This window comes from Gavia stellata, chromosome Z (genome assembly GCF_030936135.1).
Source record: "Gavia stellata isolate bGavSte3 chromosome Z, bGavSte3.hap2, whole genome shotgun sequence".
Classification (NCBI taxonomy): Eukaryota; Metazoa; Chordata; class Aves; order Gaviiformes; family Gaviidae; genus Gavia; species Gavia stellata.
The window spans coordinates 47752487-47772573 of NC_082637.1; the positions used below are offsets into that span (position 1 = coordinate 47752487).

The window sequence follows — 20087 nt, forward strand, 5'->3', positions numbered from 1 at the left end:
TCTAGGGATGGTCCAGGTGCATTAAGCATAAGACAAATGAGAGTAAGTCAGCGAAACATTGTGCTAAAAAACCAGATGGGATAAAACAGGTCTGAGAAACCTGTAATTTTATGCTTAATTGAGATCATCTAATTGTATATGAAAGCCTCCATGTTTTGTTCAGTGGCACTGACTGCAATTTTATCTGCCATGGGTCTTTGCATGATTAATTAAGTGGGGTCTCTCTAACCAATTCTTAGCATGCATTCTAGCTTTCCCAGGACTCTGTTGTCTACTACCTAAGACAATTGTTTTCACCTGCTGACTACAGCTACATTCATAGATTCAACCACCTTTAAAAATACGTAATACACTTTTGAGATTACTGTTTTTTCTTTGACAAGAAACAGCCTTAACATACATGCCCGTTTCAAATACATCAGCGCTCTTTCAATCTGATGAGAATAAAACCTTTCTTCAGCAACACCCAGTGAAAAAAAAAAGAATGGATTTATGTCACAGATGTCAGTCCAATGTTTTGTTAGCTTCATTGTCAGTAGAAGAATAGCTTTGAATAATTAGTCAGCTCACTGAAGCGCTAGGGGAATACATCTGTAATAAATCCCTTTGCGTATGTATCATCTATCATGCTTGGTGGCAAACATATTAGTGTACAAGAGTTGAGGAAGTATAAGGAATAGTGCAATTCAGCTGCTAATTAATCCATAATTAAAGACCTAATTAATGAATAACCTTGTGAAAAATTGTCTAAAAATCAAGATGTGAAGCCTGCAGTGATAAAGAAGAACCTTGTTTGTGAGACCGGTTAATTTACATCTAGAATAGGAACTGATTAATGAAAACTGTCAGTAAGACATTGTGCTGCAGTACTGGACAAAGAGAAATACACACATAAAAATGTGTGGAAACCAAGCTCAGCCTTTGCATATCTACATTCATAAATATTTTTAATTTTTTGGTGTTCATAGTTATTTCTACCTGAAGTATAAAGAGTAGGTTAAGAAAAGACGTATTTGCTCTCTTAGCTGTGGTATATAAACAACGCAAGAGTTCTTTATTTGTGTGTGAAAGAGGCTAATGTCAGATTCTGTTCTTAAATGCTTCTTTTATGAAATAGCTAAAGCAGAAAACTCAAAAAGAACCTGATTCATCAGAGCATTCAGGATTAAGCCCTGTGATATGCAAAGACACTAATTTCTGAAATTAACTTCAATGAAAGCTGGACTAATTAATAGCTTGAAAGTGTCACTGTCTGTCTGTGTTTGTTTATCTAGGAGCCGTCTGGCTGAGACTGTGCTCTTGAGAGAGCAGGAGGGAACATTTCAAACTCCCAAAACATCTGGGCTCGCGTCCAGGCATCAGGACTGCTTTCTCCTGCCCTGGAGCAGCTTGTCCCTTTCCTCTTCTATTTATTCTGCAGTGCAGCTGCATTTACTGGATCTTTGTGGACCCAGGCTTTCAGGGGAGCACCTGCTGTGATCCATAGCATTGCCCTACCCATGTGCTCCCCAGGACCCAACCATCACATGCATGCATATATGATCTGAAGCACAATCTGACATGGATCCCCGACCCAAAACTCTGTCAAATCTGCACATTTGGCAAGTCTAGAGACAGATAAACCAGCCAAAGTAGCAGGGAGGATAATTCCCTGCTGGTGTAGAACAACAAGAGATTGTTACTGGCAGTAAGACTAGGCAGGGAAGAGCAGCTTCCCGCTTTGCAGTCTCCCACTCCTCAAGTGGCACAGGGAAGCACTACCCCACTTACAAGCTGTGCCCAGTTAGCACAATATAGTTGTATACTATCAACATTGTCACCATTTCTCTTGCTTTTTCAATCACAGCATGTTTCTGTAATTTAATCTTTACCTGATAACACAAAAAATGTGTTCAGTTTCTATCCAAATGTCAGGTTTCCTTTGAATTATTTAAAGACTTGTGAGATAAATGACTTGATCATTCTGAAGCACAGTGTGAGTGAGCTTATTTCCTAAGAAAGTATTTGCAAGATTGGTAGGAAATATGTTCACCCACATTATCCCCTATGTAATCCTGCCAATAATATTCATAAGATTGCAGCAGATCTCCCACAGTGATTATCTGAAAGAAAAAGGACCCAAGTGAACAAGGCTGTTGTCAAACAAATTGAAGAAACCAAAACATTAATAATTTGGTAACTCATGTAGAGTAGCAAAGGAAGTATACACAGTGCTGTTATTGAGGGCAACCAGACCCCATACAAACTCAGGAGGGCTATAACAAAGACTATTATTGGCTGGATCTGTAGTATCAAAATTATGTTGGACATCTTCCAGACTCAAGAGAAGACACAGGTCTTGTTCTACAGAATACACTGTGCACAGGCAAGTTGGCCAACATTAACACTGATGCCAGCTATGTTCAGAGGAGGCTAGACTGCAGTATAATATAGCCAATATAATTTTGGCTTATGACTGGCTGTATTCAACCCACTCCAGATAAGACAGTGATAGCGTTGGTGAACAGGGAGGACCCGTAGAAGAGTTGGTACAGTTAGTCCTGGAAGGCCACACAGTCATCATACCTAAGAACACTTCTCCCCTGTGCTCCACTAATTTCCTTTCCAAAGAAGACCTTGCCTTGTCCTTAATTTTTTGTAGTATGCTTCTCAGTGCATCTATACATTGGTATATTTCAGATGCTGAGATGAGTACAGAAAGGCTACAAACTATTCATTCAGTGAAGCTGCTGATTTGAAGAGCACTTCTCTGTGGAAGGCCTTCTGTCTGGAATGCAGTGTTACTTTTGGCTTATGTATCCTGAAAGAGTTTGCTTCTTGAACACCAGGCAGCCCATGGCATCTTGTGATGCAAGCACAGGTAGCTGAGATGAAACTCCTTCAGCATTAAACACCAGGAGCTGTCAAAAGGCAGTCCCATTTTAAAACCCAGTTGTCTTGAGTGTTCCTCCATATCCCAGGTTGGTTACACTTCCAGACATATTGCAAGTCATAATTTTCCCCCTTTTTATTAAGGCCAGGAAAAAAAATAGAATTGAATGCCTGCTCAGGGTTCAGAGGCCAAGTGGTAACTAATACAAATAGGTGGTCATGAGCTCACTGGTTGCTGTCAAAGACAGCTGTAGAAACATCTGGCAGGTCTGTGGCAGAGCTGTAAACAAGGGGTGGAGATACCAGTAGCTGAAGGGAGCAAGGACGTTTAAAGGATAGCATACTAAATCTCTCCACTTTTACTGATGGGTCGATATGGTCTGAAGTACGCATATCTTTGTAACAGCAACATGCATAAAAATAAATAGAAAATAATAAAGATTATATACATTACAAGGCAGATATCTTCTTTTCCATTTTGTAGTTTTTCAACATCTTGCTGAATAGATTCTGGTCCAGAGCTCCTGGGTACTGCTATTATTTAAAGAAGAAAGTCTGAAGTAGATGCTAGAGAACCGTCTGCATACATTTAGGTGAATTTATACAGTAAAATAAATAAATAATAAAAAAGATAAAATAAAAATAATCCATGCAGATACTTAAGCAGATGCTTTTACTAGCAATAACATTTGGCATTAATGTTGTACCATTTAAATGAAAACAGATGATGAGTATCATCACTAAAATTTTACTTTTTTGCCACCTAATCCTCCAAATGCTTAAGAGTGTCAATATCCTTAGACACATAAGGACTGTGTTTGATTTTAAAAGGCCTATTTATATACACAGTTAAATGAATAAAATTTTTGCAAGATTGTAAAGGAACAGTGTTATCTTCTTTTTAAGACCAGAAATCTCACAGAAGTGTCTGTAAAGGCATTTGTTCTGTTCCATGAATGCAGAAATAGCTCATGGCAATCAGAGAGCTAAACCCACATATTGGTAGCAAAAGAATGCTCTTATGTGAGCAAGTGCTTCTTCTCACCTCATCTGTCCCAGAGACATGGTGGATTATTGAATTTACTTGGAAAGAAGTAAAGATGGATTTCAGTGTTGAGATGGGGCCTGCAGTAGGCAAAGGCTGAGAGAGTTGCTGAGGAGAGGGGCTTGGTGAGGTGCTCTAGTGAAGGCACAGGCCTCTGGAATGGTGAAATTGAGAAAAGTTTGTAGGTCATAGTATCTGGGACTGAAAGTACAGCCCTGAGGGAAGAAATACAAATTTGTGGTTTAGAACGTAGAGAGGGGAAATGCTAGTTATAAGAATTGCTGTGAGTGCCTTATTGATGGAAATTGGGACAAGGTTGCAGATGACCTAGCCTGCCAGCTGAGGAAAAGAAGATGTTGCAAAGACCATGGTGTTCAAAGGGATATTTTTTTTCCAAAAATAAGTGTTATTTTTTTCTTCTCCCTCTTCTTAAAAAAAGTATAAAGAGAAGGAAGGAGTGAAACAAAGGGAAACTTCTTTCCTCAGCCATTAATACAAGTTTCTCTGGTTAGAAACTCTAGTATCACTTTGCCAAATAATGCAAATGCTTATTAACAAACCCCCTCATTTTTATTTTAAAATTTAAAATATATGTTACTTAAAAATACTGCCTTAAATGTAATGTGTAGCTGCTTATGAAGGGAAAATCTTGCAATCGTTAAAAAAAGAAATGTATCCTGAATGGCACCTTTGTTTCTGAGCTAAACATTACGAGAAAGATAAGAAATCTGACTGACTTCCCAGTATGTTGCCTTTTAAGGATATTGATTAAGGCCTTGTAGATTACTTCCTGGGAGGTGTAAATGGCTAGGGATAAGATTATTTGCATCCATAGACACACACACAGAGAACTATTTTCTCCACAAGTGATTCTCTTGTAAATGACATCTTTGCCTTCTCTTTATGTTCCTGAATCCCTTTTCCCCTGGAAAGCACTGTGATTTCATTATCATAGATTACTGAAGAGCCTTGCTTTTGTGATCTGTCTCACTAATAACTTGTAAGATTGAATGGACATTATAACCATGCATCATCTAAGAAAGTTGTGCTGATGATCTACAGCATAATTTACATGTAGATGTCACCCAAGGAAGATGGCATTAAGCTGCAAACTCGGTGTAGTTGTGAATCAGGGCCTTGCAGATGCAGGTGATGGTTGCTTTTGCGGTCAGGACTTGTCCTTAATGAAAGCAAGGTTGCTTGTTTCTTAGGTGAGAAATAACTTGAATATGTTTTTTGTATTTCACTTACTGCCACATTAGTGGGTTGGGTAATCCTCACAAATATGATCAAAGCATCTGTAAGTATGCGGTGTGAAAGGAGCAATGCTGAATTACAAAAGGATGGGGAAATTGGAAAAGGAAGGGGGCTGAAGCATTTGTAGGTTTGGGTGAATAACTGTGTGACTGCTTTGAGCAGGGCAGTTGGACTAGGTGACCTCCAGAGGCCCTTTCCAACCTCACTGATTCTGTGATTTCTGACAACAGGTAAAATGTTAATAGTGATTACCCATGAGGAGCCTAAGCATAGGAGGGAACATAGGTGTGGAATGCCAGTTGAAGGGAAGACGTTAGAAAGAAGTCTATAATGAAGCATTTCTCTATCCAAATGTAACTTCCCACTGGTGACCAATAGATGATGGCTTTGGGTTTTCTTGTGCAGGCCTAACCTGATGATTGGAAGAAAGCAACTGCTGTATGTGAACTTGAACAAGTACAGCCCTATGTATTTCTAGAAATGGAAATTATTATTTGTAGGTGCTTCTTCTGTTGCAAATTCTTGCCATGCATGAGTAAGCACCCTGAAGAACCTACACTTATGAACAGATTAAGTCTAGTTTCTGCCAGCTTGCCAGGCTCTCTTTTCTGGGCAACATCTCACCATCAGAAAAATGGTGGCATCTGAACTTTGGGAAATATATATTCTGCCATCATGCTTGATACTTCATGCCCATTTTTCGGACTAGGATATGGGGTAAAGCAACAGCCCTCTGAAGGTTGTTGGGTGGCCCTTTTGGAGTTGTAGATAGCAACACAGTTCCACGTCTGTCCTGATGAATATTTCTAAAGCCTCTGCCACCCTGTGATCTGATCAGGATTTGTGGCTTTGCTCCTTCTGAAGAGATTAGTCCTGAGGAGTTATGATGGACACCTCTCACCTCCCACCCCCATTCCTCCTCTGCTTGGTTTTACTGTTGAAGAAAAACCTCAATGCATTGCAGCCTAATCCAATATGTGGACAAAAGCTGTATGAACTTTTCCAACCTGAGTGTCTAATAAATCAGTGTCTCAATAAAGAACAGATGACTTAACCTGGGAGATAGGAAGGTGGGGAATAAGTCAAGGAAATAGAGTACTTTTACAGTTTATTCAGACTTCGTGTTGATTAAGGCCATCTAGTTCCAACAGAGGTCAAGTGTCCAGCTGCCACTTCACTGTCGCTCAGCAATTCAGCTCCTGCAATAGCCCTTCTACCAAAACACACTGCTATGAATTGGTCTATTAAAATGAATTAGATCCTGCAGAGTGACTGCTGGTCTGCAGCTACTGTGACAGGGGAAGTCCTTCTCACTGGGTTACTTGATTTGGGCAGCAGAGGAGAATGTTTTATTTTATGCGGTAAACAGTTTCCTGTAAATTATTAGTGAATACATTTTAGAAGGGTGCAGCTGATTATAGATAAACCTTTCCACTGAGAATAAGGTCACCACTCTCATTACACTGCTATTAATGGGGTTTTGACTCGGCTGTTGTCAGCAGTCGGTTCCAGATAGGCTGGGAACTATTTTTGCCTCATTGTTAGCGCTCATAAAGATAAACAAGCGATGGGAGCAGCTTTATGAACAGCAAAGATAGCCGTTTATATAAACATCCTAAGATACAGAAGACTGTGTCATAGAAAAATATTGGTCTCTGACCAGTCTCTGTGCCAGTATTTGGAGGTATTTGTAAGGTTGCTTCTTACTGAGATGATAAATAAGGTGGACAGGGAGGAACCTTTCCTCTTGGTGTACCTATGCATAATTGTTTTTAGACCACGCTGTGCATTTTCCAGAGGACATGAGGCTGTTTTGCTGGCTCAGAAGAAATTATGCCTTTATATGTTACTTATTACAAAGAGATGTATAGGTGAAAAGAGGTGAAAGAGAAAAGGGATAGTTATGAAGTTACAAGAGGAAAAATGCAGAGGGGAGAATAATTTCCCCTTCCTCCGCAGTATTATAACAGAAGGACAGATAATAAATAGCCCCAGGTGAAAGCTGTAGAACTTGGAAAAAATGATCACAGTAAGGTCTGAGGAAAAAGTAATAGATACAAGCTTGAAAACACCCAGTAAAGGAAGGTGCAGATTGCTTTTTAAATGATGAGTTGATGGTCCAGGGGGGTTTTCTTCTTTCTTTTATTAAGTTTTATTTTTTTAAGCTTATGAATGGCATAATAAATGTGTTATCTAATGAAACCTCAAGCAAAGTTTAAATAACTGATTTTCCTTTTCTCTGCTTTTATCTTGGTAGAAGCAATTATTTTTAAAAGGCTTCGAACCTTTGTTTTGTAAGACTTGTTTGCAGTTGTTCAGCAAACCATTTTATAAAGAATGACAGAAGTCCTCTGTAGAGGATCTAGCTGTGTTTAATGAAAACCCATGTATTGTGATGATTGTACCTTCACCAGTTACTCCAAGCAAAAGAGTACAGTTTTACCTATTTTTTCAAGATTTGTATCTGTACTTGCGTTAGTGATATAGTAGGTGATTTGTTTCCTTTTTTGGTACTGAACCATTGCTACAATTCAGTAAGGAACACCATGTTGCCAGTCACACTGTGTTTCACAAGATGTAAATCTGAGGTCTTCATCTCTTGTGGTTGTTAAAGATACTACAGCGTGTTTTTTTCCTCCAGTGAAAAGAAGGTAGCGTTCATATTGGGTCAAGCTCAAGCATCATGCCTGCTAAAGCAAATGAGAGCTTTGTCATGGACTTCAGTAGGGGCGAGGTTCCTGCAAGAAGTTTCTGTGGTTTTAATTGAATATGGAGAGCTTGGAGAGTTAGGGTCTGGTTAAGCTCAGTTCTTAACTGCACAGGACCTAATACATTGATACCAAGCCTTCGATTATTGGAAGGTAATTCTACACATGCTAATAAATGGGGACGATGTGTTCGCAAACCCTTTACCTTATCTCTGCCTTAGGTAAGTTTTCATTGTATGTTACCCGGCTGGTCTTTCAATGCCTTTCACAGATGCAAACACTGGAAATTCCCAAACTCCACTGGAGTGGGATAGCTTGGGTGCATAAAGATCAATACAGGACAACCAAAGATGAAATGCTTTTGCATGATTTACAATTAATAAATTCTTTAATTTAATTTTAATATTACATAATTTTTTAAAAATGCAAAGTCTTTAAAGTTATTTTCATCAGTGTTACTTAATAAAATTAATATTTCTTTACATCTGTACCTTCATCTTGGAAAGGGAAAAGTGCAAGGAATACAAAAAATTCAACTTTTAGCTGTTGCTATAGTTTTTACGTAGAAATCAATTGTATGCTACATTGATTACTGCCAGCACAAAACCCTAGACAAATTAGGTAAGATGGAAAGCATACTATGTTAATATTTCTTATGACTTCAGCTTTTATTTCGCAGATAATTTTAATGAAACATGGTTATTTAGTTCCTTATTTTTCTCATTATTTCTTTCCTGAAGTGCTCATGATGGCTTATTCTTCCAGGGGAAGCTTAATGTCGACAGTATGGGGCATCAGGTGATAATATTTGACTTTTCTCTCATAAGAGGACTGTGGGAAACTCGAGTCAAGAAGAACAAAGAACGTCAGAGGAAAGAGAAAGAAAGATTAGAAAAAAGCTCACTGGAGAAGTAAGCCAACTTTTCTGCTCTTCATTTTAACTGAATCCATTATTATTATCCACTAACAATGCCACATACTAAGCTTTATCAGATGATTAAAATCATTTTTGGGCGTTTGTTTTCCATGATTTCTCACCTCCTTTCCTCAGATGATTGTAAGAGAAATGCAGCACAAACTGTGCTTGTATTTCATGAGTCTCTGTTTTTTCCTATGTAGACTGTGATTTACTAATGGTGTATTTTATTGTCTACTCTGTAGATTTAATTTGAAGAGAAAAATAACACATTTTGTACCTTTCTATTACTTATACGCTATACAAAAGTATGGCTCTTGATTATGGAATTCATGAAAACATGCTCATAAAATTCAGTACTAAAAATACTTTAAGTCTTTTTATTGAGTTGACAGGAGAAACAAAGGAATTACATAAACGGACACATACAATTGCTTCTGAATAGGAGAGAGAAGATAAAAGAATTATCAGAGGATTTTTTTCTTATTCAAATATGAAAGAGAGTCTTGATTATAATGCTTACACCCACTAATCATGTTACTGTTTTTATTATATTTAATTTATGGTTTCTTTAAGCAATATTTTGGTTTCTTTATGTTCTTTCCCATTAGAGACAGTGAAATATTATACTGTGCTGGCAATGTTGGAAACATATGACTTATAATTTTTCCCATCTGAGAAAAGAAAAAAGCAATAAAAATCACCTTCTGCTTTAAAAATAAAATGTATAGGGTTGAACAGTGCCCTTGTTTAAGAGCATCATTGCATTGAACATTTGTGTGGTGTTTTGACCATCTCAGGAGACCCCCACTCACAGATTCGCACTGCCAGTGCAGCTACAGTGACAAGAGAGCAGCTGGGCTAAGGGGAGACCAGGGTAATATAAAGTCTGACTGCCCTTTCTGCAAGACCTTTCTCTTCAAAACATCCACCATTGCAGTCTTGGTTCTCTTGTCTCTACCCAAAGCCTGCATTAAAAACCATAACCCTAACAAAAAAAAAGAAAAATTAATCTTGTCCTTCACATTAAATTCTCAAGCAAGAATAAGCTTTCCTTTTTGGTATAAGCTGAGGGATAGAAAAAGTTTGCTGTTGTGACTGTTACCCTTATGGTGGAAAAGTGAAAAGATTTGGGCTGAAACTCGATCAAACACGATTTCTATCCTGGATGCTACATTATTAAGAAGTGGCTTTGTGCAATTCTAATGCAGATAAAGCAGGCAGCTCTCTACTTTACTTCCATCTATGTCAGCTAGTGGCTATTGGGGTACCACTGCAGCCTTCTTCATAAAAAAAATTTATGACTAGGAATCCACTGGCAGATGCAGTCATCCTCAGAACTGACCAAAGGTCATTCCCAATGTGGACCTAAATGTCGACATCTCCCTGCTACGTTTTGTTTGGGTTTTGCTTTTCTGTGGTGCAGAAGGTATCTTCTGAGTTCACTAGTACAAAAGCAAACCAGCAGCGCCAGCCATGGGGAACTTCTGTATGGAAGAAGGAAAGGGGGTAACCTTATATGCTCTGAGGTAACTAATTTCAGCTCCCATGTTTTTTGTCAGTTGCGTACGTCGTTAGGCCTCATTTCTTGTGTTTTCCATAAAAACAATGCATTCTCCCAGCTGTTTCTGCCTGTGATTATTTGTCTGTAGCCACTTCTACATCTGAAAGAGTGGAGCTTGACCGCCTGTTCTGCTTTTTTCCACTAATGAGGTCCAAAGTCATTCTGTTATCTTCCCGCACCAACTGGAGATGGGGAATTTGGGATATGATGCAGAGAAGTAAAAGGTTCCAAGTGCACTTTCAGCATTCACAAAGGATTTTTGTTTTCTTCCTTTCTCTTGCAATTTGCATTAAATACTTTGTCTTGTTGCACATCTTCATGCAATCAGATTGCTTTCCAGTTATTTCTACTTCTTTTAGAGCTCCTGGAAAAAACGAAGAAATACATCAGACTTTGTTTCCTGAATGTGAGTGATCAGTATTTCACCTGCTGAAATGAAAGGCAAAGTTGATGCCCATTCTTATGATGCAGGCCTCATACAATGGATAAAGCTGGTAGAATAATGGTCAAAGTCATAAAAATATTGGTAATAAAATACAAAATTCAGTTAAAAGAAAAAATATCTTTTTTTTTATAACGTGTGCAGTGACCACTGGCCTTTAGGTCCTAAAGGTCAGTTCACAAGTTATTTCTTAGATTTTTTTCAGTGCTTCAAAAGGTTGGGTCAAAAATAGGACAAGATTTTGCTTGTTGTTTGCTCAAAAGTATAGATAAAATTGTAATTATAATTAAATGCTTAAGAGAAATAATGTTTCCCTGTAGAAATAAATTTCATTATTTTAGGGAGTTCTGTGTGTGACCAAATTCTGATATTCTACTCAGAGATTAAAATTTTACCACTGTCGGGTAAGTCCACTGAAATCAATGCTAGTAGTTACTGTCAAGTCACAGTAAGAAAGTATTTTGGAAAAGCTTTTGACCCAAAATGATGATTCCAAAAAGGCATTCAAAGAAGGCAGTTTCCTGAATTGAGGACTGCATTCTAGCATTTAAGATTCTAGATATTTACTTTTGCCAGCAGCCAGAGTGAATTCCCAAGTAGGCCTGTAATTAATAGAGCTTCTCTGCAGATACACTTGTGTAACAGATGAGTTTGGAATCTGGCCTGCTGAGGCTGCTTTGCCTTTTTTTTATTTTTTAAACAAAATCCAGTTTTTCTCAGAGAGGTTACAGTTCACTAATGCCCTTGAGATTGTGCAGTTCCTTATCAGCCGTGTTGCTATGTAAAATGACCTGATAATATGTAGTGAAATGTAGTATACATTATTTGAGGAAAAACTCCCAGTTAACTTCTAGGGAACTTTGCTTGCCTTGGGCTAAGGTAATTTAGTTCATGCAGGGTCAGTCAGTAGGCTGTCACATGTAAGACATTTCTCTTTTTTGACTGAAGATTTTCTAAGAGGAAAACCTCACAAATAAATGCAAAGCTTGAACTGTGTATTAATGGTGAGGTCTTGTAAAGATTTTGTGAATTTACAGGTCTAGAACAGATGTTTAAGCAGCTGGCCAGTGAAAGCTGATTTTGGAGAACAGTCTACTGAGAATATTGTGAGAGGCTCATATCTGGCTTTCTGAGATACTGATATCAGATCATTTTGGGTGGAGTTAATTCAGTCTTCTGTTTCCCCGTCGTTTTTGTGGGATTGTGGAAGTATGGCAGTTTAAGGAACCCCTACTTTTGGGGGGCATGTATAAACCAGCAACTGAGTATAAACAAAAAAGAAACAGTACAGTGTTGTGCGGGAGTAATTTCATGTTACTTCATGTCCTTAATGCCACCAGACAAGCCCATTCTAAATCTCCCATAGGATTTCAGACACAAACTGTTACAAAAAACGTGCATTGTTCCATGGTTATCTACATGTTTATGAAAGTCTGTATTATGGAAAGAAGTTTGTGTTTATAGCACTGTTTTATATTTAATCTTCTAGATTCTGGTAGTAGTGCACAATCTTACATTGTACCCTGAAATCCTGAATGCTGTCAGACTAACTTGATGTGGTATGATGATTTTCCTCATTAATTTTTCCTTTCTACTTGTCATTTTTTTGGAAAGGGAATGAGAGTGAATGTTTACAGTTAGATTTTTTTTTTTGAAGGATTGCAACATGTTTGTCTTCTGTGTGAAAAGCAGGTAAGGTTAAAATTGAAGGCTGACAAATTAAGCATTCAAGTGAGGAAATGACAGAGCTGTTTGCCCAGATTAGCTATCTAAATCTTTGCTGTGGAATGGCACAGCCTCCCCTGTCCACCAACCAAACATGCAGCAAAGATAACAGTTTGTTCAGCCACCTTTTCCAGTGTGTCTCTTCTCCAAAAATTTCCTCTCAAGGTCTGGCTAGCTAAAGGTGCATGTATTATTCTTCTGAGCTATGCACTTCCTGAATGTTAAAAGTCAGAAGAGAACTTTCACTCTACAGGCAGGCAGTGACTTTTTTCCCTGAGAGTTTATGCATTTATTTAATAAAATAGGTTTGTCTCTATCTTTCTGCCGAACTTCAGTGTTATAACTCCATTTGTACCTGAACTAAGATTTTATTTGTGATGTTTCTCTTTATTCTCCCCCTCAATACCCAATTCAGAAATCTTTTAAGCAAGACTAAAACTCAAGCTGGGAGTCCTTAGCCTCAAACAAAAATTACAGGCAACAAGTTGGGAGCAGATCTGCAGCACTAATGACCACTTATGTTACTTGCCTTTGTCCTTAGGCACTTGTGCATACAGACCTTGCATATAACATAATGCGCGCAAATGGGTTGGAAGATAAAAGCTGCTGTTCAGCCACAATCCTTTACAACCCATGGAAAAGCCTGGCAGAGGGACTGAAATTAAATTAATCCAATTGAATTTGAAGCAAATGTTACTAATCCATCAGGAATATTAGTCTGGCCTGAGCTGCAGTTTAACTGTACTGCCTTTGTAAAAATTCCATAGGATTATTTAATGATCCTGCATGGCTAGTGATTCTGATTTAAATATCACCCAGGAGTACTAAACTGGTGTCACCATGTAGTGTCCAGGCTATTTCTTCCATCCTGATTTAGAGGAAACAGTGCCATCTAATGAAACTTCCTTTCTTTGCCTAAGAAGCATAGCTTTTCCTGAAGACCTTCTAACCAGACATTGAGCAGTGGGTAATTGCAGAAGGAAGAACCAGTCAAAGAAACCCAGCTAATCCTCATTTACTGGGATGGTTCTGAAATCCTTACTAATGCAAACTTCTTGTTTTCTAAGCGGGTCGCTCTTTGAAGCATCCAATCACTGAATTCATTCTACAGTAATTCTTTGCATCAGGTTGAGTAGATTCATGATTTTGTTAGAGAATCTAAAATACCAAGCAAGGAACTCCCATATCCTCGAAAGGAAATATTTATAATAAAATATTTTAATTCTATGTTAAATCTCTTTGCTGCGGACATGATCCAATAGTGAAGTAATGTTTGGGGAACAATTACCTGAAGAAAAGTTCAGCCCTAACCAAAATGGAAATACTTGAATATTCCATTTCCCTGCTGATCCTGTTTCGTATCTATAGTGTATTGTCCTGAAAGCTTACTGAAAAACAACAATGTATTGGGAAATAATTGCCAGAATTATCTTATCCTCTACACCACTTACAGTCTGTTTTAGTGACAGGTGTGCTTTTGTGTTACAGATATAAAGGTATGAAACATAACTTTTTTTGACAAACATAAGCAGCATGCAGTCAACCTTTTTTAAAATTAGTTGGACAATCTGCATGATTGAAGTGGAAATACTGGGGTAGTTAGCTGAGTTGGAATGTGAGAACTCATCTGGGTCCTGTGTCCAGAAAAAATATTTTTTGTGTTCATACTTCCACCTAAATTAGGCTTGGCTTGACTTGACTAACACCTATTTTTTGAATATTGAAAATGGTAGTTGTTTCTTTAATCTGAATGCAACTGTTTGATCAAGCTCTACAGAATCACAGAATCACAGAATCACAGAATGATAGGGGTTGGAAGGGACCTCTGGAGATCGTATAGTCCAACCCCCCCGGCAGACCAGGTTCACCTAGAGCAGGTTGCACAGGAATGTGTCCAGGCAACTTTTGAATATCTCCAGAAAAGGAAACTCCACAACTTCTCTGGGCAGCTTGTTCCAGCAGTCTGCCACCCTCAAAGTGAAGAAGTTCCTCCTTGTGTTCAGATGGAACTTCCTATGACCAAGTTGGTGTCCGTTACCTCTGTCCTGTCACTGGGCACCACTGAAAAAAGACTGGCCCCATTCTCCAGGCACCCACACCTTAAGTGTTCAGAAGCATTAAGATCCCCCCTCAGTCTTCTCTCCTCCAGACTAAAAAGACCCAAGTCTCTCAGCCTTTCCTTGTAATCAAGAAAGATGTTCCAGTCCCCTAATCATCTTTGTAGCCCTGTGCTGTACCCTCTCCAGCAGTTCCCTGTTCTTCTTGAACCGGGGAGCCCAGAACTGGCCACAGTACTCCAGATGCGGCTTCACCAGGGCAGAGTAGAGGGGGAGGATAACCTCCCTCAACCTGCTAACCATACTCTTTCTGATGCACCCCAGGATGCCATTGGCCTTCCTGGCCACCAGGGCACACTGCTGGCTCATGGCCATCCTGTTGTCCACCAGGACTCACAGGTCCCTTTCCACAGAGCTGCTCTCCAGCAGGTCAGCCCCTAACCTGTACTGATGCATGGGGTTATTCCTCCCCAGGTGCAGTACCCTACACTTGCCTTTGTTGAATTTCATAAGGTTCCTCTCTGCCCAACTCTCCAGCCTGTCCAGGTCACGCTGAATGGCAGCGCAGCCTTCTGGTGTGTCAGCCACTCCTCCCAGTTTTGTGTCATCAGCAAACTTGTTGAGGGCACACTCTATCCCTTCATCCAGGTCGTTGATGAATATAGTGAACAGGACTGGACCCAGTACTGGCCCCTGGGGAACACCACTTGGTACAGACCTCCAATTAGACTCTGTGCCACTAATCACAACCCTCTGAGCTCTATGTATCAGCCACTTTTCAATCCACCCCACCGTCTGTACATCTAACCCACACTTCCTAAGCTTGCCTATAAGGATGATATGGGAGATGGTGTCAAAAGCCTTGCTGAAGTCAAGGTAGACAACATCCACTGTCCTCCCCTCATCTATCCATCCAGTCATGCCATCATAGAAGGCTATCAGATTGGCCAGACATGACTCCCCTGTGGTGAATCCCTGTTGACAACTTCTGATAACCTCCTTTTCCTCCACATGCTTTGAGATGACACTCTAAAAGAAGGTAAAAATATTTTATTGCTGAATAGTAATAAAAAGACATAAACTTCAGGAGGGCTGTGATTTTGTAACCAACTCATTTGTTTGTCTTATGTGAAAATGTGTTCCTGGAGTATCAGGATCATTTAAAGTGCCAAGACCAGAAATTTAATTTCTCTAAAAGTATATTAGCGTATTTAAAGGATGATTTTATTTGTGTGGGTATTTTTTTTTTCTGTTTGCCACAATGGTTTTGCTGTCTTTCCTGTCTCTCCTGAAGATTCATGCAATAGCCTCCAGATATGATAAACGTAGCTTTAATTCTATTTTATTTGAGGATTGTCACCAAAGGAAGACTTAAAATGGTCTTTGTTTTCATAAAGAATATTTAAGAAATACCTTCATCTCAATTTTTTGACAATGACAGAGCTGAGTGACAACAATGTAGCTGAATAGATCCCTTTGGTTTAATCTCAGCTGTAACCTGCAAATTACAGTTTTGTAATCCTTGCTTAATGATACATACCGGCTTGATGTAAGTCACACCTCCAGGCCAGGAAGACTCATATTGATTCATTTGGTTAGTGTGTACCCCAAGCGTACAAGCAGGGCTTGTAAATTGTTAGACCCTCTGCCCTTGGGATAGATCATGTTTTCATTCTGAGAGGTACTGTACAAAATTATGCATGTTTGTTGCTCCATTATTAATTCACTTTCCATCTGTTCAAAATGTGCTTCTACATAGTACTTAGCCTGCTGACCATAAGTGGGCATTCTTTAAAAGCTTAATAGAGCATATTGCCATCATTTAATGTAGGAGTAAAGAAGAAATTCAACACAGGAGTTCTACAACAGTCCGTGATATCCATGTTGAATTCCTGACCGGGTTTAATTCTTAATGCCTGTCTTTCTTCTGAGGTCAGTATTTTGCTGACTGATTTGGTTAACAGCGGTTTTTGTTATGTGCATTTTATTTTATTTGGCTAAGAATGTGTCGTGACCTCCTGAGATTTGTGTTTTGTACATGTTATCAGTAAAATGTCAGAGGACAGTTTATTCCCTCATTTTTAATGTAGCTCCCTTCTTGCTGTTTTCTATATTCCTTGTTGTGAGATAGTAAAATTTATGTCTGAGCCCTCTGCTCTTGTGTTCCTTGGGTCTACCTGACAGTGCCAGCACTGAGGTGTGGTAGAGCAGCTCAGTGCCTTATTTTTTATCAAGAGTTAGACTTTTTGACCTTTTCTTTCTGTTTGTTAAGTTTCTAATGTTCTTAGAATTTATACTGTGAGGAAAGAGTCAGTCATTTTTTGTGCATGAGTGAAGAGCAATGAATACAAAAAAAGCGTCTTGGGGGCAAGCGTTTTCAGTGCATTGAATTATGCAGTGAGATCAAATGTTTATTGCTTTGGTAGAAAATGAAGGAATTCCATGGAAATAAGAGGGCAGTAATGCAGAGTTAAGCTTCACAGAGGGACAGAAAAGCTGTATGTGGAGGACTGGAGGAGGATGTGAGAAACAGCAGTACAGCAGTGGTAAATAAAGCTAGGATTATTTAGAAGAGTTTAGAAAAAAAAGAATGGCGGGGTTTTGGTCCTTTTCAGTTCCTGCCTTTTAATGGTTCAGATCTTTTTGTTGTGCTCTTCCCTGGGGACTCGATTCAATTCACTTTCCCTTCCCTCCCCCCCGCCCCCCCCCCCCTTCACCTCCCATCCACCTCACACAGTAATACAGAGCTTTTATAGCTAATTAGCTATGCTCACTGGTAGATGAGTTTTGGAAAAAAGATGAGTAGGTGGTTTGGGCCTGTTTATTGAAAATGTTATTTTCTGCCTTTTCCTGGTGATCTCTTACTATTGCATTGTCTGCCCTCTGTTGTGCTGCTAGTCTCTGGGGTTCAAATGACAAAAAATTGAATTGGCTTATGTGTCAAAGCATCTGAAAGAGGTGTTTCAACTTTCATGTCTGCTGATATGGAAAATTCTGTCATCTGAGCACTTCCAGACTGCAGCTGGAGGCGACACCCTTTGGTAGGGCTGCCTAGTGCAATCAGGTACTCAGGTGTCTCTCTTTCTGTAACAAGAAGTATCAGATGCAAGGTGTTGAAGGATCGCAAAATGGGCTAAGGATGTGTCTCTGCTCTAACCTATTTTCTTGTCTATCAAGTAGATTCAGAAAAGATTTTGAGAGTCTAGGTACTCCTTGAGCTGAACATGTTGCTGGGCGTTTTCTGTCTGTCCAGTCTTCTTCTTCCTAGCTCATTTACATTTCATAGCTCGCTGTGGTATAAAGCAGTCCGCAATTAGACACTGAGAGAAACTGGAAGACTTACTTCAAATATATATATTTTTTATTCTCAAGCCTCCTCTATTGACATTTTAAATATCAGAATGTCCTCCAGATGCCTACTTGTAAAAAGCATACTGATCTGTCTAATGAAAACTGAAACTAAGGATGAGTACCTTTTCTGCAGCTCTCAATAACACCTTCAACTACTCCTTCACTGCTCCTTTCATACCTTGATAAGTTATTGCTCCCACCATCTCTCTGAGAGGCTTTCTACTTCTGATATGGTGGAAATCCTTTCCCTATTTATTTGTAAACCTGCAGTAAGTGACTTCACTTGCTTTTTTGTGTTTTTACATTTAATTTATCAGAGCATATACTGCCTTCCCATTTCTTCATTTGAACATAAAAGCCATTTAATCTTTTTTTATTTTTCTATTTTTGGAAATGAGGGGAGAAAGAGATCCTTACAATGGCTTTGTCAGAATGTACTTACTCTGAGGTTGTGCTGTCTTCATGCAGTTTGCCAGCACTTTACACAATGAGCTGCACTTTGAACTAACTTCACTCTTATATGTAGCTCATCTTCTGAAATATTTGTTGAAGATGTTTTTCCTTATTTTCTCTTTATAAAGATGTTGCATGGGAGTACACTGCAGTCATTATTACTTAGTTCTCTGATGACCCATGTATAGTGTGCTGCTCCTTGAATCACGTCCTCTTGTGGTCTCTCAGGCTAGCTGCTCTGATAAACATTCATATGTAGTTTCCAAAAGTGTATATTGTCTGCAGTGTGTCAATGTGCTATGTGTATGCTGATAGTTGAAGTCTCCTGCTGTTGCTGTGCTGCCTGCTTTCAAGTGTCTCTAACATCCCTTAAGGTTTCAGTAAGTGCCACAATTTGTGCTGGGCAGTTTACAGCTGTCTTAGTAACAACTTTCCTATTTAGGCATGCAGTTTTGATCCCTAAAGATTTATTTTGGTAACATTGAGTCAAATATGACTTTTAATTTATGTTATCGTATTCCCATAAATATAGTCTGCCCTGCAGTTTCTATCTCATACCTTGCTATGAGTGTCCAAAAATTACTTATTTTCACCAAGTTTGGAAGATGCTTCTTGTACTTAAGTTTGTAACTGTTTTCTTATATGTGGCTTAAAACCAGACATTCTGTTTCATGTGCCATTATTTTAACATCTTAGCATTTTGGAGAAAATTCCATACTTAGCTGGGAATATATGTACAGGTTTTGTTACTTCCTACTTGAACTTTACAAACTTGCATCTGATTCTCTTTCTAGGACATGCCATTTTTGACTTTCTCCTGAACTTTGTGCCCTTCTTCACCTGTCAGTTTTCTTCAAGTCTTTAGCTTAAAATTTCTGCCAGAAGGTGGAGATCACATAAATGAATCTCATTTACCACAAGAATCTATCATTCTAAGTGTGAGATGAGATTTATGATGCAAGGGGCTCTGCAGAGTCTTATTTTCGTATAAGGAAGGCTTGCTTCAGTTAATCAACCTGTTCCTTAATTGACTAAGCTGAAATAAATCTGTCTTAAATTAAAGCACGTGCTTTTGGCAATGCTTAATTATATCAAATTGAATTTGCACCTGAAGTTATATGGGTAAAAGTTTGCCCTGGATATGAGCCTAAAGTTACACTGAAATTGAACCTGAAATTAGTTAGTATGTGATAACGTTGACCTTTACCTCCACCTTCTAAGATGATATTGGAAGATAATGTGTAAAAAAATTAAAATAAATCATTATACTTGAACAAGAAAGGGCAGGGAAAATGGAATATCTCTAACTTCTTACTTTCTAAAATTATTTTTTTCCAGCTGAAAAATTTGGCATATATCACCAGGCCCTTGTTTTTATTTATACATGTAACTTGTTCTGGGAGAATGTATTTCCTACCCTATTGAAATAAAAGGCATTGTTCATGCTGTTTTCTGTGACAGTGAGCTCAGTCTCCACTTTTCTCTTATTCCCTGGGTGTCACTGTTTTATAAGCAGTAAGTGAAAACCTGCTCATCTGAAATCTATATGTAAGTCTAGAAAATCTCAGCATGACTCCAGGAATGCCTTTTTTATTTTTAATGGTCAATACATTAGGTGCATAATTATATTTTGTTAGGTACTTGTGCGAACAAAGATCACGCTTTAAGACTTATTTGCCATATTGTTTCAGTTGATTC

At 38.7% G+C, this 20087-nt stretch overlaps 1 protein-coding gene across 1 annotated transcript in view; it reads left to right on the plus strand.

The window, feature by feature from the left end:
- LRRC2 (leucine rich repeat containing 2) overlaps positions 1–20087 on the plus strand; it is a 74144-nt gene that overhangs the window by 4220 nt on the left and 49837 nt on the right. The window contains exon 2 of the mRNA XM_059833860.1: positions 8647–8792. Coding sequence (XP_059689843.1) covers positions 8668–8792 — 125 coding nt within the window. The 5' untranslated portion in view covers positions 8647–8667. The remainder of the gene's footprint in view (positions 1–8646; positions 8793–20087) is intronic.